Source organism: Salminus brasiliensis, chromosome 4 (assembly GCF_030463535.1).
Source record: "Salminus brasiliensis chromosome 4, fSalBra1.hap2, whole genome shotgun sequence".
Classification (NCBI taxonomy): Eukaryota; Metazoa; Chordata; class Actinopteri; order Characiformes; family Bryconidae; genus Salminus; species Salminus brasiliensis.
Window position 1 is genome coordinate 36,955,020 of NC_132881.1, and position 26,756 is coordinate 36,981,775.

General features: G+C 38.0%; 1 protein-coding gene across 1 annotated transcript in view; it reads left to right on the top strand.

The window, feature by feature from the left end:
- adgra1b (adhesion G protein-coupled receptor A1b) overlaps positions 1-26,756 on the top strand; it is a 175,864-nt gene that overhangs the window by 17,661 nt on the left and 131,447 nt on the right. The window contains exons 3-7 of the mRNA XM_072678275.1: positions 10,957-11,028; positions 14,674-14,745; positions 14,902-14,973; positions 15,920-16,083; positions 25,620-25,833. Of these exons, the coding sequence (XP_072534376.1) occupies positions 10,957-11,028; positions 14,674-14,745; positions 14,902-14,973; positions 15,920-16,083; positions 25,620-25,833 (594 nt within the window). The remainder of the gene's footprint in view (positions 1-10,956; positions 11,029-14,673; positions 14,746-14,901; positions 14,974-15,919; positions 16,084-25,619; positions 25,834-26,756) is intronic.

The following is a 26,756-nucleotide window of genomic DNA, read 5'->3' on the forward strand; positions in this document are numbered from 1 at the left end:
AGGGCGATGATGGGAATGTTTACCGAGCATGCATTCAGAAGGCATGTTCTTGGAGCACTGCCAGTTTTGGACTCAAAAAAGCAGCTCTGATGGTGACACCAGAGTGCTCCTCAGAGCTCCTTTGTGTAGCTGACATTAGTTGTGTTCTGGTAAGCTGTAGAGTAGGTGAATGCTTTTCTATAACCAACCTCTTACTCAAATACACTACAAGGACAAAAGTATTGGTACACCTCATTATTCATCATTTGTTCTGAAATCAAGGGTATTTTAAAAAGAGTTTATCCTGCTTTTGTTAGAGTAACTGTCTCTGTTGTTCAGGGAAGGCTTTCTGCTTGATTTTAGAACATTGTTGTGAAGATTTGATTGCATTTAGCAACAAGAGTGAGGTCAGGATGTTCACCACCCCACATCTTCCCTAACTCCTCAAAGTCATCCCAAAATTATTTGATGGAGCACTGCCATATCAGAGTACATAGTTCGACTGCTCCACAGCTCAATGCTGGGGGCTTTATACCCCCTAGCCCACACTTAGACATGGTGCCAATAGGATCATACTTATCTGCTCCAGAGAATCCTATTCCATTGGCGATACGTCTCTAGGGACTAGACAATTTGTGTGTGTGTGCATTTGCACATCTGTGTCAGCAATGTGCGCAACATTTAGTATCTGAATGCATTCATTAGTAAGGTGTCCACAAAGTTATGTATGTTGTCACATGGACATATCATGTAATTATTGCACTCTTATTGGAAATCAGTTGCATCATTAACAGCCATTTTCTCTGAATTTATTTTTGTTTGTATTTTGGGAAGAGAGAAGATTGTTTTTACATTCATAATCCTACCATGTACTCTGACATCTGCAAGGGAAATAGTTTTCTATACACAAGGGATGTATGTTCACAACACGGTTGTTTATAATTGTTTATATATCCATGATCCATATTTATGCTTAAGGAGCCAATCAAGAATAGTTGAAAGAGTGCCACAGCTATCCCACGACTAGCTCTGAGATCGCTAACAAAGAACACATTGTATGTTGTAGTGGCAGCATGTTGTTCTTCTTCTTGTTTAAAAGTCTCTTTGCTGTGGAACTAAAAAAAATGGCCTTCTAGAAGTTGCTAGGTGTGCGGTTGCAAATCTGGCATCAGTCAGTATGGACATTGAACCAGGAGTCTTTATTATCACAGTTTTATTTTTGGTGTATCCCTCCTTTATAGTTCCTCAGAGTTAGAGTAGAGTAGGTGGGTAGAGAATAATGGCTCAAATAGATGTCGACATACCTTTCAAAAACAAGTGGAGTGGAAATACAAAAAGCAAGTGAAAAAAAAATAATTACTGAGATGTTAATAAAAGTGCTAGTGATGTTCTTCATGCATCCAGCAGACACTGCTCTTCTGTCTTTGATGCATTTTTGCACTAAAATGTAACAGTAAATTTGGAAAGTGGTACAGGTGCTGTCGCCCATGAACCATTTTGACATTAAACTTGAAAGGCCAATAAGCAACAGAAGACCATGTTAGGTTTCACATAGTGTTTGTAAAGTAAATAAATGAATAAATAAATAAATGTACAGTTGCATAGACTTAACATAAGTACCATTGGAAAAAAACACAGGAAAGTACAAATACATATATTATACTTGAGTAAATGTAGCTGGTTACTGGCCACCAATTGACTGTGCCGCTAGCAGAACTGTATATATGTCTTTGTGATCACCATATTCTTCACTTTCAGACAGAAAGTCACATAGTACATTAGAATGCATACACAGTATTTCATTGCTCATCGTCTGGAAGTCTGGAACATATATTTCATTCCTTGACTTAAAACTCTCCCACTGGTGATAAGTGAGGTGCCATCCTGACTGAGTGGACTTCTCTCCTCTCTTGGACCATATCAGAATTCTTTGTGCTGTATCAGCCATTCCTCTCTGTCTAAGGGAGTCAGTCAGTAAGACTTCCAGCTGAAGGGTTTGCTTGTTCTTTTGGCCAGGCTGTTGACGTTTATCTGTTTCCCTCACATGGACTGGGTCTCCTTGAGACGCAATTGATGAATAGTTTGGTGAATCCTCTGGAGGGATGCCAGTGCTGTTTATGTGGAAGGCAATAATGCGAATAATGAATAATGGATGTTCTGCAAGTCTAAGATCCATTGAATCTATCAGTGCGATATTACTAAAAGTCTGTGCCATCCTAAAAGGGCACTTACACAGTTAGTTGGGTAGTTAAATGGGTTAAAGGCTAATTGTTAATTAGAAGAAGAGACACTACGCAGTGAGGTCAATTCAAGGTCTTGGTTTTAATCAATGTTGGGGTCCTAATGTTTAGTTTAGGTTATGTTGACTGATGTAAATCTCCACAGATGTTTATTGAGTGTGCATGGAGTGATTCATTTTAGATACATGAATTTTAAGTTGTGTGTATATGGGAAAGAGGAGCAGCTCTCTCGGACACTTACAGACTCTTTTAAAATAAATATAATTTTATTTTAAATATAATCCACTTTTGCTCTTACTGAGACAATCTCTTCACTCCCAGTTACAACACGCTAAATTGTGCCATTTGTGTTTGTTTACCCCTGTGGCCTCCAACGTCTGACCTCTTTCCTCTGAAATGCTTTTGTGAAGATTTCTAACCATTTAAAAATATATTCTGACAAAAGCTTTTAACTTTTAGGATCAGTAACTCCAACAACAGCTCCTACATAATAAAGGCAAATTGGGAGGTGAATGAAATGGTAGATGATTCTAGTTGACAAGGTTGTAGCTTATAATACTACTACTACTACTACTACTCATAATAATAATAATAATAATAATAATAATAATAATAATAATAAAAATAATAATAATAATAGTATAAAAGGAAAATAATTTGAATCTAGTTTTGAAAATTTGAAACTTTTTTTACTATATGAATATAATTTATAATTTAAAATCTTCCAATAGTCACCAATTTACTGTTTGTCTACTGGGCAGACATTTTATGTTTGAATTATTATTATATATATAATCAAATCTATTTATTTTTCTTACAGAGTATTATTTAAAGTTAATTTGCCTACATTTTAGATGGAACTAATGAATCAATTTTACAGTGTTTCATATAAAATAGTTTTCAATGCGTTTCAAAGAAATTTAACTTGGTAAATTACCAACAACTGAACCTGATGATTTTGCATCATTTCAAACTACTACTATTGCTATTACTACTAATACTAGTACTACTATTACTACTGCTACTACTACAACTGCTATTACTACTACTATTACTGCTACTACTACAACTATTACTGCTACTACTACAACTGCTATTACTACTACTATTACTATTACTACTACTATTACAACTGTTGCTACTACTACTATTACTACTACTATTACTACTGCTACTACTAATATTACTGCTACTATTACTACTGCTATTACTACTACTATTACTACTACTATTACTACAGCTACTACTACTATTACTGCTACTATTACTACTACTATTACTACTACTACTATTACTACTACTACTACAACTGTTGCTACTACTACTATTACTACTACTATTACTACTGCTACTACTACTATTACTGGTACTATTACTACTGCTATTACTACTACTATTACTACTGCTACTACTACTATTACTGCTACTATTACTACTGCTATTACTACTACTATTACTACTGCTGCTACTATTACTACTGCTACTACTACTACTACTACTACTACTATTATTACTACTACTATTACTACTGCTACTACTACAACTGATATTACTACTACTTTTACTACTTCTACTACAACTGTTACTACTGCTACTACTTCAACTGCGATTACCACTACTACTTTTACTACAGCTAATATTACTACTGCTTCTTCTACTACTACTACTGCTTCTAGTACTACATTTACTACTACTGCTACACCTACTACTACTCCTGCTTCTGCTGTTATTATGACTACTACTTTAGAATTTACCCACTGCGGGACCAATAAAGGATTATCTTATCTTACTTCTGCTACTTCTACTACCAGTTTCTACTAGAATAGAATAGAATAGAATAGAATTACTTTGTTGATAACTTATTTATATTCTACGACTACTATTTGTAATAATAATTTTAACACTACTACTAACTACTACTGATAATAATACTTGGATTTTAAATGTTATTCTCCTACAGATTTCAACAGTGTTTAACCTTGCCTAAGCTAATTATAATTTGTTATTATTTCTAGTACATAGTGTACAATGACAAGCATAACAACAGTGCCCTGTTGTGTGTCAGAAGAGTTTGTGCTAATCTTACCAGTGCACAGGTCAAGTAAAGAAGTGCTGTGATTGCCAAATGTATCATTATGAGCCTGCAGTGATATTATGGAGAGATACACATCTGCAGTTTAGTCTGAATCAGACATGATAAAGGCTAGTACATAAACTACTGTGCACAATTATATTTGTAGCTGTTACAGACCCGAATAAATGAGCAATTATTGCACCAAACATATTTCATGTGTGAGGGGATATTATTTATGGATGAGCATAGCTTGCGGAACTGATATTTCATATGTGATTCATAAACATGCTTCTCCTGAGAAGCCAGCTATGAACTGAATTGACTGTAAACAGTGTGGATATAAATGCAAACTGAACAACTGCCTGTGGCTCTCTTACCATATGTGTTTATTGTACGAATCTGCTGAATGAAACTGGGAAGGATGTCTGGTTACCACGTCTGTTCACATGGCCAACTGGCCTAAGATCCTTTTGAATACAGGCTTCAATGAGCTTAGCACTATGGGCAACTCTTGTGGAAGCAGATATAAGTGGATTCATTGTCCAACTCAGAGCTTGTTGATCTTGGCTGCATTTAAAAAAAAAGCTTTTTGCATCAGACATCTCAGGTATTATTGTGTCTTGTTTTCTGAGTTGAAAGAAGTTACAGCTTTCGGATCTGCTCAGAATTGAAATGGTCAACAAATGATTATGTGTCAGCTTGTGTTAGGAAATTCCGTGAAATGTAGAGCATTCAGCCTGTCATCGACTTGGCTATTACTCCTGAATTAGGGTATTTTGCCATATTGAATGGTGATATTTCATGGGTCATCCGCTGTTCCTTGTGATAGTAAATCTTGGTTTGAGGTTGAGTGAGGTTCAGACCCTTTGACTCTGCATGGGACTAAAAGCTCTTTGTAATGTCTGACCCATCTTTAGAAGGAAATAGGAAGAGGAAGCCGTATTTCAGACAGCAATGTCACCACAGACACCTAAATGACCTTTTTACACCAGCCACATTTCCTCTCTGAGCTCAGTGCGGTGGCTGAAGTGTGTGTGTGTGTTTGTATGCGGATATGTCTTTTTCTTTCTCTCGTTCTTTCCCGCTCTCTCCGAATAGGAATGTGTCTCCTTTTTCTGTCATTCATTAGAGCAATGAAAACTCTGCCTGTGTGTGGGAATACCCAGTGTTCTGACCTGAATGTTGCCTCAGATAACCGTGTCTTACTCAACAAGCATCATTACCAGTAAATCAGCGTCACAGCACAACAAAAGCTCTTTTCTCTGTTGCTCTCTGTTTGTTTTGAATGTCATTGTATTATATTTGAGTCTGCTAAAAAGCAGCACAGTATAGAAGACAGCAGTTAGAACTTTTCTTTAGATGGTTTGTAAGAACAGTCTTTTTTGTGTAATGCTTGTTTTTGCTCCAGAGGCTATGGAATCTAATTGTTTATTGAAATACCAGTCTAAAGAGACCCGGCTTGTTATCTCCACTTCACTTTGTTCTTAGATTTATGGCCGTCAAAGAAATGTTCTTGCCAAGATATGACAGCACTTGGCGTAATCAGCTTTAATCCTCATACAGCTGGCAAAGACACCTCTGAAAAGCTTTTAACCTTTACATTTCTACTGTTTCTATGTCTTAAAAAGTTAAAAAAAGTTTGGAATCAATGTTTTCAATGATTAATGACTACATTTTGTGCCCACATTTCAGCTGAAAGTGGAGAAAAGTACCACTTTCCAGCCAAAAGGGGAATAAGGCTAAGATTTTGCCCCCCAAAGAATCTAATAGGTCTACAATTAAGTGTCAGAATCTAACACTTTAACACAAACAGTTGGAAACAGTAGATTAGTCATTAGTAAATGCCATTTCTTGTGGTCTAGGCTTCCACCAAAAGTATAGAGCCATATTGTCCAAATGGATGCAATTTGGAACAGTTGTTAAGCTTCCCAGGAGTGAATGCCCTCCCAAAACCTCTCCAAGAGCAAGATGTTAAATCATCCTGGGATTGACAATAACCCAAGAGCAACATCTAAAGAACTGTAGGCTTCTCTTGCCTTAGCTAAGGATAGTCTTCATGACTCAACCATTAGAAAAGCACTGAGCAAGAAGGGGAATCATGACAGAATAGCATGACAGAAACCATTGCTGACCAAGAAGAATTTAAATGATGTGTAATGTTTTTCCAAGAAATTAACAGGAGTTCATTAAAATTCAATAAGGTCCAGTTAAGAGAAAATGTTCAGAGCACCTTATGCCTAGAGCATGTCTAATGTGTATGAAGTAGCCTAGTAGTTATATCAACATTTGATGTAGTAAACAATTGAATGCCAAATCTAATAAAAGTTCAATTACAATTCAATATATTTCAACAATATGTATTGCCAGTTTTCACACTGAACTGGACGAATTATAAATAAGAAATACTCTTAACTGCTTAATAACTCATCTCGTAGTGGTGCTTGACATCACTGCTTTTAATAATTGACACGGTTTTGAACATATTGGGCATACTGGTCTAGAGTTGCTCGTGGGAAGAATAAACATCTACGAGTCCGTTCTTGATTAAAATCTCAGTTTTCACGCTGTACTTTTCCCTTTTTATTAACTTGCCCTGACTCGTTTTCTTCTCCGACTAACTCTCATCTCTTCCCTGTATGTGTGACCACTCTCTTTAATCACAAGTGTTCATCATAACACACAGATCTGATTGGCTGAGTAGTGTCACATGTCATATTTACAAAAACATATGATTGTTCAGTAGGTTTCCTGGGCCAGTAAACCTGTAAATGTGAGAGACTTTAATCTGATTAAAACGAAATAGTTCTTAATAGTTCATTGGTTATCAGTTCAGGTCTGGATAGGACAGTGTCTGGGTCTGGTGGGGCTTTTTAGCTTTGCTAAGTAAGAACCTTGTGTCAAATGTGAAGCATGGTGGTGGTTGTGGGATGATTAGGGGATACTAAGGTGCATCAGGACATGGGTGCCTTGCTAGCATTGATGGAAATATGAATACTGCTTTGTGTCAGAGAATCTCTTTAGATAATGTTAGGTCATCTGTCTGCGAGCTGAAGCGGAAGCACAGCTGGTGCATACAATACGACAATGAGCTAAAGAACACAAGCATGTCTACCTCACAGTGGTTAAAAATAACCATAATTGAAGCAATATAAGTAAGCACTGTGCCGCTCTCTGTCGTCCTATCCAAGTCCTCTCCCCTGCTGGTGGGTGGTCCTCTTACTGACCTCCACTCTTAGGGGCTTCCAAAACTTCTCTCCAGTAGCAGCACAAACACGTATGGTCTCTGTTACTCTCTGTCTTTCTGCTCACACACAGATGCACACACACTTACTCTCATCTCAGCATGTTCCTCTGAGGCCTCGCTGTGTGAGTGTGACCATTAGGACGTAAATCTCCACATTAATGTCACAGTGGGAGCAGAGTTGTGTGGCAGTCTATAAGTCAGGCTGAATGGGCATACGCTTAGACTTACAGACACGCGTTGTGCAGACAGTTAATTGGGTGTTGCTTCTGGTGAAATATTAACTGCAACTGTTAAAGTTTGTCAGGAGTTTAGCACCAGGTCTAGATACTGTATAGCCTGGGCGAGGGGAAAGTGTACATACGTCAAACAGAGTTTGAGGGAAGAAACACTGTTCCTGTTTCTGACGTTCGTTTTGATTTCTGCCAGCTGGATGGCTTGCTCTTACACAAAATGTTCCTGCATGTGGTGTGCCAGTGTTTACAGCTGGGCTTCTAAGGACTTGTCAAATGAATGTAATGCAAAATATTTAATCCTTGCTTAGAAATAAATATGCATACACTATTAAAAACAAAATATAAAATAAAATAAAGGAAAAACTTGGTTAGATTACTACAATAAAATAACATCAATAGGTAAAAAAAATGTATACTAAATGAATTATTCCTAAATATCATCACATTGCAAATGAACAATATGGTAAAAATATTACATTACAGTGTTCAAAGATATTTTCCTGATATTTTTTGTGATGCAGGTGATCCCAGACAAAATGCATGAAGAGTGACAGATTCTTAAAAACTGCTATTCAAAAATAGTTTCCTTTACTTAGTACAGTGATTTTTATTCAAAATGTGCTGCACTTTATTCATCTAAATTCATAAAATTAAATTCATCTACCCCCACTAACATTAGCTAGTGCTGTCTGTCAGACATCAACAGTTTTAAAAAAAACAGCTTCAGAAGTTTATAATATTAATTGTATTATTATTTTTATTTCATCTTTATTATCTGACTGCAAATGAAACATGTTTTAGTGGTTTCACATAGTACAGTAGTAAGCAGGTAAAAGTCTATAGTTTATGAAAGTGTCCTAACCAAGTTCTGTCAAGCCAGCATGTGGGTCACAAAATAACCCAGCAGTTTTTTTAAATTGTAAAGTATTAACCAGATGGAATGTTCAGAGGTTAAGTAAATTACACTGAAATGCCCTACAGGTTCTAGCTATTAAGTAGGTAAGTGTGTCATACAATCACTAAAGGGCTTTGTAATTATTTGAGGGAAAATGACAGTAAGTTACCCACAGACTACTGTGAAAGTTCTAACCTGAAGGTTCTAGCCCTTAGAATGGTAAATGACACAGCAGAGCATATTATTAACACAAATATTAGTAACAAGGTGGTAGAAAAAACAAAGACATTGGTCTGGAGAATAGCTTTAAAGCAGGTTTTCTCAGGTACCCAATACACATGTTCTGATGCCACTGTAAAAATGGTCATTTTACTGTTTTGCATATTTCAAGGTTTATTTGAATTAGTAAGAAAAAGGAGAAAAATCAACTAATGCATCTAAAAGATAAGTTAATGGAAATGCACAAACAACATATTTAGAGATTTAGGTAGACGGTGCATTTGCAGTATTTTGTTTATGAAGCACATACAGTTTTTCACAAAAAGTTTTTTTTTAAAGACTTTTTTACCTTTTTTACCAAAGAAAATGTGCTGATAAGCTGATAGTTTTTATTTTTTCATGTTGTGAATATGACAATACACAGACAATACACAGTCAACTTCAACTCCAGTCAAGCCTGGCAAGGTGAGAATGAGTGAAGGTAAATCCACAGATATATTTACTGCATTTTCCAAATATTTTGTCACTTTGGATTCAGGGACTAAAAGCTGTGTTGGTGATTGACATGTTTAGACAGTTTGTAATTACTGCTTACCTGTTTAGCGTACACTTGATTTGTATGAAAGATGGAGAGATGGCAGAGAACATGGAAGGAGAAATGTAATGGTGCTGAACAAGTATGTTTCTTAAGTCTAAAGTGAGCAATTTAGCATGTGACACACCACATTTAAAGCAGACAGCAGCCATTCATCAGCATGTAATGACCCTCTCGTTTGGGAGCTAAATGTTTTATGTGAATGAAATTGTCAGTCCTGGGCTTTATTCCAATGACCATTGTGGTGGAAGAAAGTTTTTAATCTGAAATACGTAGATTACTCAGATTACTCAGATACAGATCAGATTAGCTGAATGATAGTTGGTTATGACAGAAGGCAAAACTACATGTATGTTTAGTAAATCAGTGTTTTAAGAATTGTACAAAGGAAAGGAATACTCTTGCAAAACTGTCTAAAAATGCTGGGAATTCTGTAAATGAATATTAAAAGACTAGATTGAGAATACAAAAAAATTGTTTGAATTAAATTAAATAGCAATTAAAAAATGAAACCCTACAAAATAGATTATTAAAACAGAAATTGATTTTGCTTCACTGGACCTTAGTTGTATGCTCTGCTTGTGAAAGTGCCAAATGCTTTGCTTTGCTGTGGTCAGTGGCTGACCTATTGTTTGTATAGACGTAACGACTACTCCTAGTGCATCCAGTGTCCGACTGGGATTTTGCCACCCGGTTTAAGCTCAGGCATCAGCGTGCTTAAGCTGTTGTTTGACAGCTGTATCTCCTCCATGCTCACAGCTGCAGCTCCCACAACCTCCTTCACATTCCCGTCACTCCCCTCAGACGGACGCAGGAAATGCAAGGACACAATTTCAGGAAGTTTGCTTTGGACATGAAGGAAAACACAGAGTCAAGTTCTGAAATCATGGAGTGTATTTTTAGTGTTGTTGGGTGTGTGGAGAGTGGGGGGGGAGGCCCGGAGGGAGAGCCGGTCACTGAGGCTCTAAGATGGTCAGGTTCTGATCTAAGGTCATCACTGTGTGGCGTTCCACTTCCTTAGTCCAGCGCATTAGTAGACAGTGCAGCTCAGCACACTGGGCCCTGTTTATATAATGTGGGCAGAAACAGGGCACTCATAATGCCCAGTGGAGCCTGATTCCTTCCAAATGTGCCTCTGAACGAGGCATACACATAAAGAGGACCGAAGTATAAAAAGAATGAGCGGTCTTCTGTGGTCTGCCTCATCAGTTTATCACGTTGTGTGTATGTGTGTGTGTATGTGTGCACTCTGTGGATTATTGGCCATCTCTACTGAAGAGTAAACCTTTGTGGAGCAGTAATTGGTCCCCTTATGCATCTCTTAAACCATGTGGTTGTTTGTGTCTGCACTTTAGTTCTTCATGGTTTTCTGTGTGAATCTCTCAATGTTAAGCATTTTGATGTTTCTGTAACACTGTCATTTCTCTTTCTCTGTCTGTCTCTATCTCCCTCGCTCTCTTTTTTTCTTTCTCTGTAGGGATTTGAGGAGTAATTTGATTAGTACAGTGGAGCCTGGAGCATTCCGGGGACTTGCTATGCTGAAGAGGCTGTGAGTATGAGAGCAGGGTATTTTTACACATTTCTTCAAGAGGCCATTTCATAGTTCATTTGGAAATTACAGTTGTTTTTCTAACCTAAATGAGAGTGTAGTTATCATTTTCCTTCATTAGGTAACCACTGCATACCGTACGTCAAACATACCATATGTCAATTAATTTGTTTTAAAGTTTAAATGTACTTTTTATGTGATTTAAATATCTTTCCAAAACAAGACTATATGCACCAAAATTACTTTTCATTGAAGTTATATTATAGTAAAATATATCTAGTGGAGGGGATAAATTGACAAATAAACAAACAAACAAAAAATGTTAGCATAACTGACAAGTTTCAACTTTCTCTGACTAATAAATCAGTTGGCCGCTAACTGACTAACAAAAATGATATATTGCTGCTAGTCATTGAAACATTATATTTTTCTGTATTTCTAAATAAATTTGACCTAAAATTTAATCAGATCATAAAATGAATTTAACAAATGGTCAAAAACATTATAGCTTTTACTTTTATTTATTGAGGTAAATTACCCAACATTAAATATCTCTGTCAGAAAATATGGGCTACCTTTGCTTTAGCAACTATTGAACTAATGTGACCCCCCTGAACAGCAATAACTTGAACCAAACATTTCCGGTAACTGGGAATGGGTTAAAGGAATTTTGGTTCATTGCTACTTCTTGTTTTGGGACTTTACACAACATTTCTATTGGGTTGAGGTCTGGTGTTTGAACTTAGGGTCATTGTCTTGCTGCATGGACCACTTTTGTTAAAGCTTTAGTATACCTTCACATTCTACTGTAGTATTTGATGGTTCTATGCAGAACTGACAAAAATAATAAATATGGATCAAGGTTTAGTTCTTAATGCTTAATCGGCCAATACTGATCCAATATTTGTGTTTCTATAAATAATACAGGCAAAATTACCTATTTTGTTGTTTTTTAAAGTGAAAAGAAGGCAACACAACCTCTGCGAGGGCCATTTCAAAAGCTTCAGTAGTGATACTATTGATTAGTAAAGCTATTGAATAGTGAAGACCCAGGTCTATGTTCTTGAAACATGGGAGGGCATGGTAATTCTGACTGACATTGGTTTTTGACTTCAAATACCCTTTCAAGTGAACTCCTACTCCTAAAGGTTTACAGACTTATCCTTCGAAAGATGTTTGATCGTTTTGCTAAAACATAAATGTATAAATATAATCTTTTTGTGTCAGTTGTTTAATGGTTTTCCTGTATTGGGTCGATCATGTTTCAGGTCAAGTTTATACTGAAATACCAAAAATGGTTCATACGCTTTGAGAAATATTTCGCCCAGAGCCAAAAAAGGACATTTTAATTGGCTCTGTTGCTTTGTTTGACTGTATATTCATTCATATCAGTCAGTGGTCTAGGCAGTTTGGGGAGAGTGGAGGGTTTGTTTTGAAGTGAGCTGCCTGAACTCAGCCAAACAGTGGTGGGGCATTGTTCTAGTGCTTTGAAAAACTGGTGGCTTTACTGCCCTCTGACAATGTATTCTACGCTCGGACCCAAATGTAGTAACCGTTGAAAGAATCCACGTTTTCACCTAATTTTCTCTGCTTGTTTCAGTGACCTATGAGTGACAAATGAATAATTTTATAACTGGCGATAACTGCAGCTTCTACATATTAATGGGAACTTTTTGAGCTGTTTATGCAATGGTGTAAGGAGAATTAGGAGAGTGGAGGTGGGAGTATTTTACAGAGAAAAGGAAAGTACTGCATGACAGAGTCAGTTTGGAGGAAGCTTTGAGGAGGGAAAATTCTTTTTGCTCTCAGAACAAAAGTGACAATTTTAGGAGATGAGAGGCGTGAGACGAGGTGATGGTGGGTGCAGTGCATGAAGGTACGTGGGACGCCCCACTTCTTGATGTGTCAGTGATGGCACATAAGTGTCTGATAACAGAGAAGAGACACCCTTTGAGGCCATGACGACTGCTTAAGATCTGTGTACTCAAAGAATACTCACACACACACAAATGCACTCTCACCGTGTAGGAGAGAGAGAACGTGTCAAGTTCCAATTTTTCATGCCACTTGAAGTCTGAAAACAAGATAAATAAAACAGATCCACTGACTCTTACTGAAAAGTGCACACACACACACACACACACACACACACACACACACACACACAGAAACAGAAACCCCCTCCAAACAGTTTTACTCTCTCACTAACTTTCTCTTTCTTCGTCTTTCTCACACTGGCAGTGGATCAGCAGAAGGTGTGTGTGGTTGGCTTAATGCTGTGCTGATTAGAGGCTATCAGCCTGCTGATTGTGGAAGCATGTGCCAGGTCCTGGCTGCTGCACTGCACTTAATGCTAAAGCCAGGTCCTGAATGCTGTGTAGTGCTAATTTAAGAGTGCCAACTCCCGAATGGTGTGTGGTGCTAATTTAAGAGCTCCCAACTGGTGATTACTGTGAAGGGGCTGAGCCTCTCCCTTTGCTCTGCTCCTGGCCATATCTTTAATTACACAGAGCAAAGGCACGGTGCCACATGCACACACACACACACACACATACACTCATCAACAAGAAGGTCAGCACTTGCTCTGTAACACCCATTTAACCATTCAGCCATATGCAAAAAAAGCAAAATGAGAAATTTGGATATTTTTTAAAGTGAAAAGAAAGGTGAAAGCTTCCTTTTAAAAGCTCCAGCTTGTATTTCTTAAAGTAGTCCATGATGTATTTTGCTAGATTTGTATCATTGATAGATTTGTATTTGTCATTGTCCTATGGTACCTTGGTGTACTCATCCATTAATACACAAACTTGTTTAAAATACCTTTTAGCTTATCTAGATGTTGTCATATATTTGAAATGTTAGCTTTTGTGATGAGGATGCTGAAGGTTGAAGGTTGACTTCTCCACCATGCACATCATATTTGTGCAAGCAACGCTGCAAAGTAGAATAGTGCACCACCACTGCTGTGTTAGCCAAACCTTGTCACTGGGCAAATCACAATCCACTCCATGGATCACAGAACGAGAGCGCAGTAGTCCACCATATCATCTATTCTATAAATATAAAGCCAATAAAAGTCGAAGAAAGCTGAAAAATGCATTTATCAAAACACACAATGGGTTGTACAAGCAACAACAAAAACTTGGCATTATTGCATGATTTGTAAGGAGTGGTATGTACTGTTTGCTGCACTCAAGTTGTTTCTGTCATCAGTTAGGAGCTATTAAGTATTGACAGCTTGGAAGCAAGATCAGCCAAGTTGGCTGCTTTGGGATTGGACTGGGTTTGGCTCACATTACAAATACAATCCAATACAAATAAACCTTTTTTTCCTTAATTATGGCTGATAATGTTTTAAATTCAGCATGTAACCATTCATGAGCAGTGCTGATGAATCTTAGAATGTGTGTTATAGTGTGTAAATATCTGTAAATATTTTAATTGTTGTCTTACACATAAAATTAAGACATCCCCCCCCCCCCCCCCCCGCGCACACACACGTAAGTATCTGTACATATTTTAACAAATGCTGGGTCATGTTTACAAACCACAAATCCTAGCTTCCCCACTGTGAAGCTTTTTAAAGTTTGGTGTCAGATAATTTATCTCAATTTAAGAGCTGTCTGTGTGTTCCTATCTCTTCAGGGATCTGTCTGACAACCGGATTGGCTGCCTGTCTCCTGAGATGTTTCTTGACCTTGGCAATCTCTCTAAGCTGTGAGTAATGTGCTAACTCTCTGCTCCTATGCTGACCCACTCAAGCTCTTTATCACATACAAGGCCCTGTGATAATAATGTGAAGGTGGGCTACATTTTGTCTTGTTTGCACTTAATAGGGATAGTCTGATACGTTTTTTGGTGGTTGTTTTGCAGAAACTTATCTGGAAATATTTTCTCCATGCTTCCTGAGGGGCTCTTCATGCACTTGACTTCTCTCAGAGTTCTGTAAGAATATGCAATGCTACATCTGATAGCACTATTATAAATTGAGAAATTCCTACCAAAATGTTTGTGAAAAAAATGATATTTTCTTCTTATTTGCCTCAGTACCCAGCCGTTTTAAATTTGTACTCAGGTTCATTCATATGTGGTTAATGATACAGAAACTATACTGCAGAAAGTAAAGCACAGGATGGCTAGGATACAGTTTACTGAACCTATTGAATTGCATCTTTCAGGATTGCCTTTGTATTTTACTTCAGTGGACAGTAGTCATGGACAAATCCACATCTGCCTCCTGGAAAATGTTTCTGATCTGTTGGACAGATGAATGGCGATTTTACTTATGTTATGATGAGAATTATTCTGTAGACCTAACAGTTCATCTATGGTTATTAAGCTCATCTTTATCCTTTAAAGGAATATTCCTAACAGGATTTTAGTAATCCAAAAGTTTGGCCAGTGACTCTTTTTTGGCCAGTGTTACTTTGTTTTCTTGCTCCCACAGCCTTAATTTTTCCAGTGACTTGGCAAAACTCTGGTTCTCTGGTTGATAAACAGCAGAAGCACATCCCAGATGTGACCAAAAGCCTAAAATCAAGATTGGAAACTGAAAACTCTCTTGTACCTGCAAGCAGTTAAACACTCTAGTAACCCTAAACACCTGTAAAGCTCATGTCTCAAGCATTTTTTGTGCCTTTAAATGAGGGGATGTGATAATAGCACAGACAATAGCTGAAATCTTTGCATATTGAAATAAAAGGGTTTAAAAATTCCCCTAATTAAAACTGAGAATGTGCACTTCAACCACATGGGAATTATTTTGAGTACAAATTGAAAACTCTTAAGTACAGACGCAATTTAGAAATATATATGCCTTTATCTCAAACATTATGAAGGGCATCGCACACTAATGTACTCAGCACTCTTTTTTGTGTGTGTATTTCATCAGGCACTTCAGTACCGATTACTTGTTTTGTGACTGCCAGCTGGAGTGGTTGTTGCTGTGGGCTAGAGCCAGATCAGTACGAGTGGGGAATGACACAGTGTGTGTGTATCCCACACTCCTCCATGGCCTTGCATTCCGCAGCCTCCGAGAACACCAACTCATCTGCGGTAATGCACTATGTACATGTGTGTGTGTGTATGTTTGTGTGTTTGTAGAAATCCTAATTCCAGTCTTAGATAGCCACATGAGCACATACTGACATATTGGTCACTTAAAAAATGTCCCTTATCCTAAATGTCAAGCCAAGACACGTTTGGTGTCTGACGTTCGCTTGTTTTCATTAGCACTGAACCTACAAGGCTATGGTTACTAACAAGTAATGGAAGCTGGAAGTATCCTGTAAACTGGATGCCTAAATCATCAAACACTGGCCTCAAAATGGATTGTTTTTTGAGTCATCTCAAACATGTGGTTTCTGAAACTGTATCACATACTGGTGTTGAAGGGCCCATATCCTAGTTTTTCTGGTGTTTTATTTTTATTCCCCCCTGAGGTATTCTTATGATGTTTATGTGGGTTTTTGTACCGTGAACTGTCATTATTTATTTTTAGATGGCTCTTCTTAACCTTTTTCCCCCTATCAGAAATAAACAGACTGTTTTTGTGATTGACTGTAATACTGATTTACAGGGTCTTGCCAGGGATTTTGGGCCCCATGAAAAGATATTACATTGAGCCCCACCAGCCCACCACCTACACCTACCAACCCTGAAAACCTAACCTATAACAATTCTGCCAAAATACTCAAGACAAACACATAACAGTGTTAAAATATTGTATATTATATACATAACACACCTTTTTGTCAACATCAGCTTAAAAAAAACATGGCAACTTGCCATAACACGTTGATAACACATTGACTATTTTAAAGAAAAGCCGGATTAGCTAAAGCAACAATTAGCTACAGTTAGCATGCTAATCTCCTAGTGTGAAGATACAGAAAGCTGTAAAATTAACACCTGTGTGCATCTTTATTACAAAACAGGCAGGGCTGCTGGAGGGACAAGTCAAGTCTTTGCCTATATTGATTAACTGTTGGCTAAAACAGGAGGGACATATAAACACTTAATTTTTGTGATATTATATATTTTATTATGGACTAAGCCAACAGGTTAATTACTACCACTCACAGACTACACTCACCTTTCTTCCTGACAAATAGCTTTCTCTCTCCTGACTTTGTTTTCTTTTATTGTGTTTCTAGTAACTAGAGGTTTCTTTTAAATGCAACATTATGCTTCACTTCCAACTAACAATGCACTACTCGCAATTACAAGTCCCACCTGTTTTGAGGGCAGACTGAACCACTTTGTGTAAACAGAAGGCAAATCAGAGTAAAATCAAGCTCTGGATGTTTACTTTTTGCCAAACAAGAATAATAAAAGAAAATGTTTTAGCGTTTTAAATAAAATATTCTATGAATGATAAATGTACAAATTACAAAAACACAAAAAACACACAACCTTTTATATCATCCTATCCCCCCCCCCATACAGCACCCCTGCATATTTTTGTTAAACCTTCTTGCATTGCATTCCTAAACATTGCTTATATCTTCAGTGTGAAGAGGTGTTGCTAAACACCTATGTGATCATTTAGGCAAAGTGCTAATTGGTGCAGTATGTGCTTTTATCATTATCAATGTAGAAGTGTAGAAGCTTTAAGAAATGAATAAAATTGTCCTTGGCTGTCATTTGACATAGATATCTTGCCACACTCTCTCGTTACGCTTTACAGAAGGAAAAGACACCTGGATCACCGGTGGATCACAAAGGGCTTGTTATGAAGCTTTATAATTAGGTGATGAGTTGAGCTGAAGGACTTCATAATTAACTGATTTGAGTTGAATCAGGTGCAGCAGAGTACCTGTTAGGCAATACACTAAGCTGCTCAGCCCTGTAGCCCTGCAGGACCAGGGTCCATCATGCTTGTTAAAACATACAGAAGCCTCAGTATGGGTTTGAGTGGTCTGCATGTAATTGCTGGCGGTGTGTTTGTGTAGTAGCAGAGCTGGAATTAGCAGTAGGAATCCTGCTGTCTCTTTTCCAGCTCACTCCATCCATTACAGGATTAGAACAGTAATGTTCAGCCTCTTGTCCTGCACACTGTCTGGCCCTTCAGATCTGCTACAGCAACCATGCACAAAACAGTATTTATGCTCCTGCCAAGCTCTCCCATCCACCGCAGCCACTGCTCCAAGTCCTATTGTAATGGTATTTTCAAGGTCATTATATCTATATGGGCTTACAGTAGTGTACTCCACTGAGCTACGAGTGTGTGTGTACGGGGCAGCAGAATGCGGGTATTATGTGTATGGAAACGTAAGCTGGTTCTAACAGAAGCCTCATTCCATTAGCCTATAATACAGCAAGCAGCTCCAAAACTTGCCGTTCCAAGACTCTTATTACATAAGAGCAGCAGGCAACAGCACACATGCACACATATTTACATGTGTTATATTATCCCCCACAAGGACTTGCATTGTATGATACACATCTGGCATGTGACAGGGAGAGAAAAAGGCATATCTGTTGTTTATTTCTCTCTCTTTATCTTTCCGTTGCTCTCTTCCATTCTCCCCTCTTTCTATGTGTTCATTCCTTTTACCCTGAAGTGCACTGATAAGGCAACAGAAGCCTATATTTAAATTGTTTTGCTTCTTCTCCCTCCTTCATGAAGACAGCTTATGGGTACTGTAGGGAGAGCATGACGCACACTGCTGTTTCCTGCCTAGATCCAGCCACTCCTTAAGTCATATCAGGGCTGCATTTTTAAAGTTCGGTACCAGTCAAACAGTCAGATGCGTATTATGCATAAATGTTTGAACTGAACACCTGAAATTCATTAAGATTAATCAGATTACCCATGAAGTAGCTCTTTTCAGTTGTGTGTAAAAGTCACAGAATTAACACAAATGTTAATCACATTGTTTGTAGTTGTAATATGGCACTGTTTAAAACATAAACATCTCTTAGTGAGACCTAGCTAGACTAAAGTACAGCCTATTTATTGTAGCATTTAGAATAATTTAACACTCTCAACACTTAGCCCCCCCCCCAAAAAAATATGACGTCAGCCTATTCCCTGCTCATTCATTGTATAAATGTATAATGTATAAATAACATTTAATTTGTGAAGCTTTAATTTTAATAGATACCATTATTCAAACTATGAATACATTTTTTGATACAGTATCTTGCCACAAACCATTTTTATGTTCTATACTGTTACAGTCACTCCAAAACCTTTGTTCTCCATTTTTCACACATTTGACTTTTTGACATTATTTGAACCTTGCAGATGCTTTTTGCATTGTACCAAAATGTTGTGATGAATGGACTAATAGAAATGCTTTTTACATTGACTTCCATTGAAAGCTGGCATTTAGTCAGCAACAATATATTTATTATTTAGGTTGGAAAGCATAACTTAATTATGTCTTAAACAGCATAAAACTGTATTCAGATTGTTAGTAAAAAACAAAATGGGATATGTGGAATATGTGCCTTAGTTTAGTTTCATTTAGAACTTTTGTGAGCTGGAAAATGTTGAACCTCAATCATTATCTGCCTAATTATATCAGTATCATCTATGTGCACCTCGTTAAAAGTTAATTTAAATTAACTTTAAATAAATAAATTAATATAATAAATTTAAATAAAGAAATATGTGTCTTTGTTAATGCATTTAAGCCAGTCAGTTTTGCTGAAAGGTAGAGGGGTCTGAATAGCAGTTTGATAGAAAGCCAGTATCTCCAAAATGTGGAAAACTAGTGTTGTATACTTTTACATGCCCATCATCTGCTCTCTGTTATCACCACTGTCCAATCATAAACATGTATCTCCATTTTCTCGGTTTTTAGTTTACTCAATGTGCAGTGCCACATAGCATGACTACAGTGTTTTGGGTGTAGTGGGTACAGATTTCAGATCTTGTAAATCCCATTTTACACACCACGCTTTACTGTATTTGGTGGTGTAGTGGTCATTATTCTTACATATTTGAACCTGGCATTAGCAGTGAGTGGTAGTTCTACTAGAATACCCCAGAGGCAGGCATACAGTAAGAACAACTTTAATTTTGACAAGTATAAACATTTAAATAGGAAATATTATTTGAAAACAACAAGGCCCTGGCTGGACCCTGAACTGAACTAGTGGCAGTGGGGAAGATGGAGGGGAAAGATGAAATGTCAGCATCTGAAAGCAGCAAAGAAGCATGCAAGTCTTTTAAAGACCGGTGGAAGCTGATGATGTAAAGGGATGATAAATGCATGATGTAAAGCATGATAAAGATCTCCTAAAGATGATGATAAAGTCTCTATTTATCCCTCTCATTGTCTGGTTATTGATGAGGAAGCCTGAGTTGTTTCAGATAATTTTGATAGTTTCATAATTACTATTATTAATGTAAATGATTTTGCACAAAAACTAAGATTTAATCTGCATATAGACTAATTTCATAGTGTATGCTTGGAGTTATATTTCCTTTACATTTATGTTTTGTAAGTAACAGAAATCAATAACTGTATGGCATAGTGGGTTCTTTTTTTAGTTTGAGGCGGCAGGAGATATTAGCAATATTCATGGTTGTTGTTAGTCTCACAGGGAAGCCTTGAGCCTTGGAGCTTTGTTGTTTGGCATATTGTATAGGGCATTTTAAAATTGGCTTTGTGATATTGGTACTTCAAGTATCTGCATTTGTTCTTTTGTAGGTTAATGTTATTTAAATGGGTGCTAATGTCTGCCAGTTGCTGGTCATGATCTCATGAGTATACAGTGAGTCCAAGAAGTATTTGATCCCTTGCTGATTTTCTTCGTTGGCCCACTAATAAAGACATGATCATTCTATACTTTTAATGGTAGATGTATTCTTACATGGAGAGACAGAATATTAAAAAGAAAATCCAGAAAATAAATCTAAGGAATATATATTAATTGATTTGTATTTCATGGAGTGAAATAAGTATTTGATCCCTTAGTATTCATTAGCAGTTCTGGCTTTTACAGACCAGTTAGACACTCCCAATCAACTTGTTACCTGACCTGAAGCCACCTGTTCTCACTAATCACTTGTGTGAAAAACACCTGTCCACAGAATCAGACAGATCACACAGATTTCAAGTCTCCAACATGGGTAAAACCAAAGAGCTGTCACAGGACCTCAGAGTCAGAATTGTTGACCTTCACAAAGCTGGAATGGGCTACAAAAAGATTAGTAAGGTGTTGGATGTGAAAGTAACAACTATTGGTGCAATTATCAGAAAGTTTAAAGAGTATAACATGACAATCAACAGACCTCGGCCCGGTGCTCCAAAGAAGATTTCGCCTCGTGGGGTGGCAATGATGCTGAGAACAGTCAGAAATCGTCCTGCAACCACTCGGCAGGAGTTAGCAAATGACCTGAAGGCAGCTGGGACCACAGTTTGCAAGGAAACAATTGGCAACACTTTGCGCAACAATGGATTCACATCCTGCAGTGCCCGAAAGGTACCCCTGCTGAAGAGAGCACATGTGGAGGCGCGCCTCAAGTATGCCAATGATCATTTGAAAGATGAACCAAGTTATTGGGAGAAGGTTTTGTGGTCAGACGAGACCAAAATTGAACTTTTTGGCCTCAACTCCACCCGCCATGTGTGGAGGAAGAAAAATGCTGCCTATGACCCCAAGAACACTGTGCCCACCGTCAAGCATGGAGGTGGAAGCATAATGTTTTGGGGGTGTTTCTCTGCCAATGGTACAGGGCTACTTCACCGCATCACTGGGAAGATGGATGGAGCCATGTACCGCACAATCCTGAGGGACAACCTCCTCCCCTCTGCCAGGGATCTGAAAATGGGCCGTGGTTGGGTCTTCCAACATGATAACGACCCTAAACATACAGCAAAGGCAACAAAGGATTGGCTCAAGAAAAATCACATTAAGGTCATGGAGTGGCCCAGCCAGTCGCCAGACCTCAATCCGATCGAAAATCTATGGAGGGAGCTGAAGGTCAGAGTTGCCAAGCGACAGCCCACCAACCTTCATGATTTAGAGAGGATCTGCAAAGAAGAGTGGGCCAAAATTCCCCCTGGTGTGTGTGCTAAACTTGTGGTTAACTACAACAAACGTCTCACCGCTGTGCTTGCAAACAAAGGCTTTGCCACTAAGTATTGAGTGTGTTTGGCAAGAGGGATCAAATACTTATTTTCCTCATTGAAATACAAATTAATTAAAATATATTCTTTAAAATTATATTCTGGATTTTTGTCTTGATATTCTGTCTCTCCATGTTAGAATATATCTACCATTAAAAGTGCAGAAGGATAGTGTCTTTATTAGTGGGCAAACAAAGAAAATCAGCAAGGGATCAAATACTTCTTGGACTCACTGTACCTTTGTGAATAAATTCTTAATTTTCTCAGTTTTGCAAGGTATTTCCTCAAGTGTCTCTATGTTTTTTGCCTTTTTTGTTTTGTAATATAATTTGCTCAAGTTTCTGTTTTTTTGTTGTTGTTGTAATGTGTAGGGTTTTTTTTAGCCCATAGCAGTCAACATTAAAGCGTGAAAATAAGCCCTCAGTTCAGTGAAAGCTGGGGTCAGTGGTGGCTCAGTGGTTAGAGCTCCAGGTTATTAATGACAGGTGCCATTGTTGGGCCCTTGAGCAAGGCCCTTCACCTGGAGGATGGGTCAATGAATGTGTTGGCCTCAGTTATCCAGTTATCACTGGACAATTAGAAAGGTTGAAGAATTACATAAAATATGTGAAAAAAGTGGGTGTCAGTGTTTGGACTGCAGATATTTGCAGTGGTTGGTGTAATTGTTTATAGTAATGTTTATATTATAATGAAATCACTCTTTGGGGTCTCCAATAGTGGTATTCTCTCAGAAATAGAGGTTTGCCATGGGATGTGCCGCTTATAGATTAAACAACTTTGCGATGGTGTTTTCTTTCATCCCATGGCAGTCAACATTGTAGAGTAAAAATAAGCAGTGTGTTTCGTAGTCAGATTTGAGCTCTCTGAAACTACTGCATCATTTGCAGAGACACGAAGTGTCGTCCAAGCATTACATTAGTGTAATAGAAAATAATGGATGGAATTTCCAGACAAGGCCAAGTAGCCAGGGTTGAGCAGGTTGCGGCCAGCGCGTGTGTTTTCTAGCATTAGGAGGAGTTTCATCTGTGTCTGTGCTGCGGGGGCTGACAGTGGCTCGGCCGGTGACATGCTGATGGGGTGGGAGGGGGTTGCAATGTTAATGCTAGTGAGTGAACAGAGGCAGGGGTGTAATCTTCACAGCCAGTGTAGAACATACACAGCAGGCCCAGATGCTCTCACTCTTACTCACACTCTCTCTTTTTGTCTGTCTCTTTGTCTCTGTTGTTTTCTCTCATGCCAGAATACAGGTCAGTTTTTTATATGTTAACTGTGCCTGTTGACCCCATGTAACCTACTGATATAACACAGACACTCTGGTGTACATGTGACTTTCTGCTATAGCATATTTTCTCGATATAATCCTGTTGTCACTTTTGACAGTAAGATTACATACTATATGTCTCTATTTTTGGAATAACATCAGCAGAGATGCTGTGTGTCCGTTAATATCTAATATGGTTATTGTTCATTAAAAATGAGAGAAGGTCAAACAGGACCTTCCACTTTTGGTCAAACAGGAATTCTAAGGCAACTGTGCTCTAAAGACCAAAATGGTAAAATGGGTCAGTTTTGAATGTGGAAGTATCACATGTAGATATAGTCCATGTGGCCAACACAGTATAGTAACTGAAAACCCACCAACCCAAATGGTGTTAATGACCAAAGCTTCTTAGAGTGTGTATTGTGGTGGAAGCAAAGCCCGCTGATCTAAAGAAACCTCAAAGCAGAGAGCTGGGAAGCAGAGTGTTTGGAACCAATTCAAGAAGATGTTGTGATGTGTCCAGTCAAAGATGAGAAGCCCCTGGAGGACTAGCTGTACAGACAAGCTCAGATCATCCTGCACGTACACAGGAGATTAATATATGCTGAGGCAGAGATACTCTTCATGAATTTTAATAATGAATCCTCCAATTGTGTATTTAGCTCTTGACAATTCCATATTATGCCCAATTTTGCATTCTGGTCCAGGTATATTATTGTAACCCACAGAAACATTTGCACTCTGCTGTTATGTTATTTTATATATTACATGTTTTTTTTTGCACTATAATAATTGTCATTTTATATGCTAGCCTGGTTCTATAGTAATGTTTAACAATGCAGAGCTTGAAGTGGTAGGATGTCGGCTTGAATTATTTCTAGGATCATAATCAAAGTCCAAGGTCAGGTCAGAGAACACTCCAGTACATGGGCAAGACGAGGATACAAAAGCACTGTACAAAAGCACAGATGAAAGTTTGCCAGAGTAGTTTATTTTGAGCAGTGTTATAGATAACTTTCAGTGGAGAAAAGGAATAGAATATCATTTTAATACACAGTCATATCAGAATATGATGACCACCTACCTAATAGTGAGAGTAACCACCCTTGGCTTAGATGAGCGAGACATTGTGGCATGGGCTCTATTAGGTAACTAAAGGTGTTCAATATAGAGACTAACCAGCCAAAATCTATTGCTCTGTACCACTCGCCGGAGTTGTCGTTCTCTTCTGGTATCAATGGCCCGTAGGGCACTGCTGTTATACTCAGAATCAGAATCGGACTTTATTGGCCAAGAATGCTTACACATACAAGGAATTTGTTTTGGTTACAGTAGCTCACAGTGCACGATAACTGACATTACAGAAGTAACAAACACACCCATCCTACACACACACACACACACACACACACACACACAGTGACATACACGCACAGATACACCTGTAAACTTAACATGTGCAGAGTTGTATATTTAAAGCAAAGTGCTAAGTGCAGCAGTAAAGAACAGTGCAGACTGGATTAAATAGAAATAAATATGGAGAACAGAGGAGTCACTGGTTGAGACGGTAGTACAGATTGTTCTGAGACACTATTAGATAAATAAAAGTGCAGTACAAAGAAAGAAGAGTGAGAGAACATCTGGATAGGATGTATGTATGTAATAGACTGTATTCAGAATGTAGTGTTGTAATGTTCAGCTGTTCATGAGTGTGATGGCGTGTGGACTCAAAGTCCATTCTCAGTACACATTCACTATGAGAGCTGTAGCTGCATCACATTAGGTTAGCGTTTTACTTCTATGAAAACCATTATTAAGTGTTGACCGTTGGAAACATAGAACACAGTCTAAGGTAACCTTTAAGTAACTCTATTTGTAGGTTAATAGTTTTTCTATATTAAAAAATGAGGTATAGGTACAGACAAATATTTTGACACCCTGGTAAACTTTTTTTGTTAAAATGAAAGAAAACACAAGCTATTTACACAAGCTATGTTTTTAATTTAATTTAAAGATTTTAATGCTTGGCTAACTTAAAAAACATTATTATGAATAAATAATAAATTATTTAAATGTGAATAGTAAAAACATATGTTAAAGTTTACACTCTACTCAGTCAGTATTGTAGCTCACAACTTCACAACTTGATGAATAAAACAACCCAGAACAGGTAATGGAACCAAGAAGTCAGTGTAACCAGAATAAAATGCATTGTCTGTTTTTGTGTTTTGGTGGTTTTACAGACGCTCCTCTGGAGCTGCCCCTGCTGCAGCTGATCCCATCTCAGAGGCAGCTGGTATTCCGAGGAGACCGACTGCCCCTACAGTGCACCGCCTCTTACCTGGACCCCTCCCTCACACTTACCTGGAGCCATGAGCATTGGCCTGTGCACACACAAGAGGAGAGAGGGGTGTATGTGGAGGAAAGCATCATCCATGACTGTTGCCTCATCACCAGGTGAGAGGGAGATGAAGAATGGCTTGTTTATGTGAGACTGTTCACAGAGGCATTGGGAATTCTTGCCATTTCTGACTGGCCTGAACAGCAAGACTCCTAGAGATGCATCTCTGTTCGTCCTGTGTTGTTACTATGACAGACAACGTGGACATACAGTTGACGTATGTATGGAATTTGGTCACTCACTTACAATACAAAAACTCAAAATTGGATTTAAGAGACAAATTCCAATTATAAAGACATGAGGCGTTTTTGCACCTGAACATTCAGACCATGTTCTGAACCAGGGTTTATGTTTTTGTTACATTGTATAGATTTGCATGATATAGCTATGTCTCATCATCATCATCACCCACATGAGCTGCATGTCTCTATCCTTGACATTGATTGGTTAGTAGAGGGATGTGCATCTGATGTCTGCACATTGTCAGTTCAGCTGGCAATAATAATAATGATCCATATTGTTGCCACTAAAATGCTGATATTATGGCATTACTGTCAGCAGCATCAATGTCAAGTGTAGTACTAGTTCCAATTTGACCAATGAACATGCTCGTCAACAATTATACCGTCGCCAACATATATAATCCTGCCTATGTGCTGCCGTGGCTCATTTTTACTTGTTGAATGGGTGAAAATACCCTGCTTCCACTTCCCTGAATATTTGAACCATCAAAAAAGTGTTTTCACACTGCAAATGAACCCAATCATGGTTCAGATTTTGGTCCTTTGGTCTGAGGCACCTTTGACACCTGCTATTTTGTTCAGACCAAACTGAAAAGTCAGAAAGTCCGGACCAAACAAGGCAGGTGTGAAAATGCCCTTAGAGACAGAGGGAGAATGAATACAGTCACGTGGGCTCTTTGACTAATGCCTTTATGCCTTTAGCCTTGATTTATATGTGCACATGCAAGTGGGTTTAA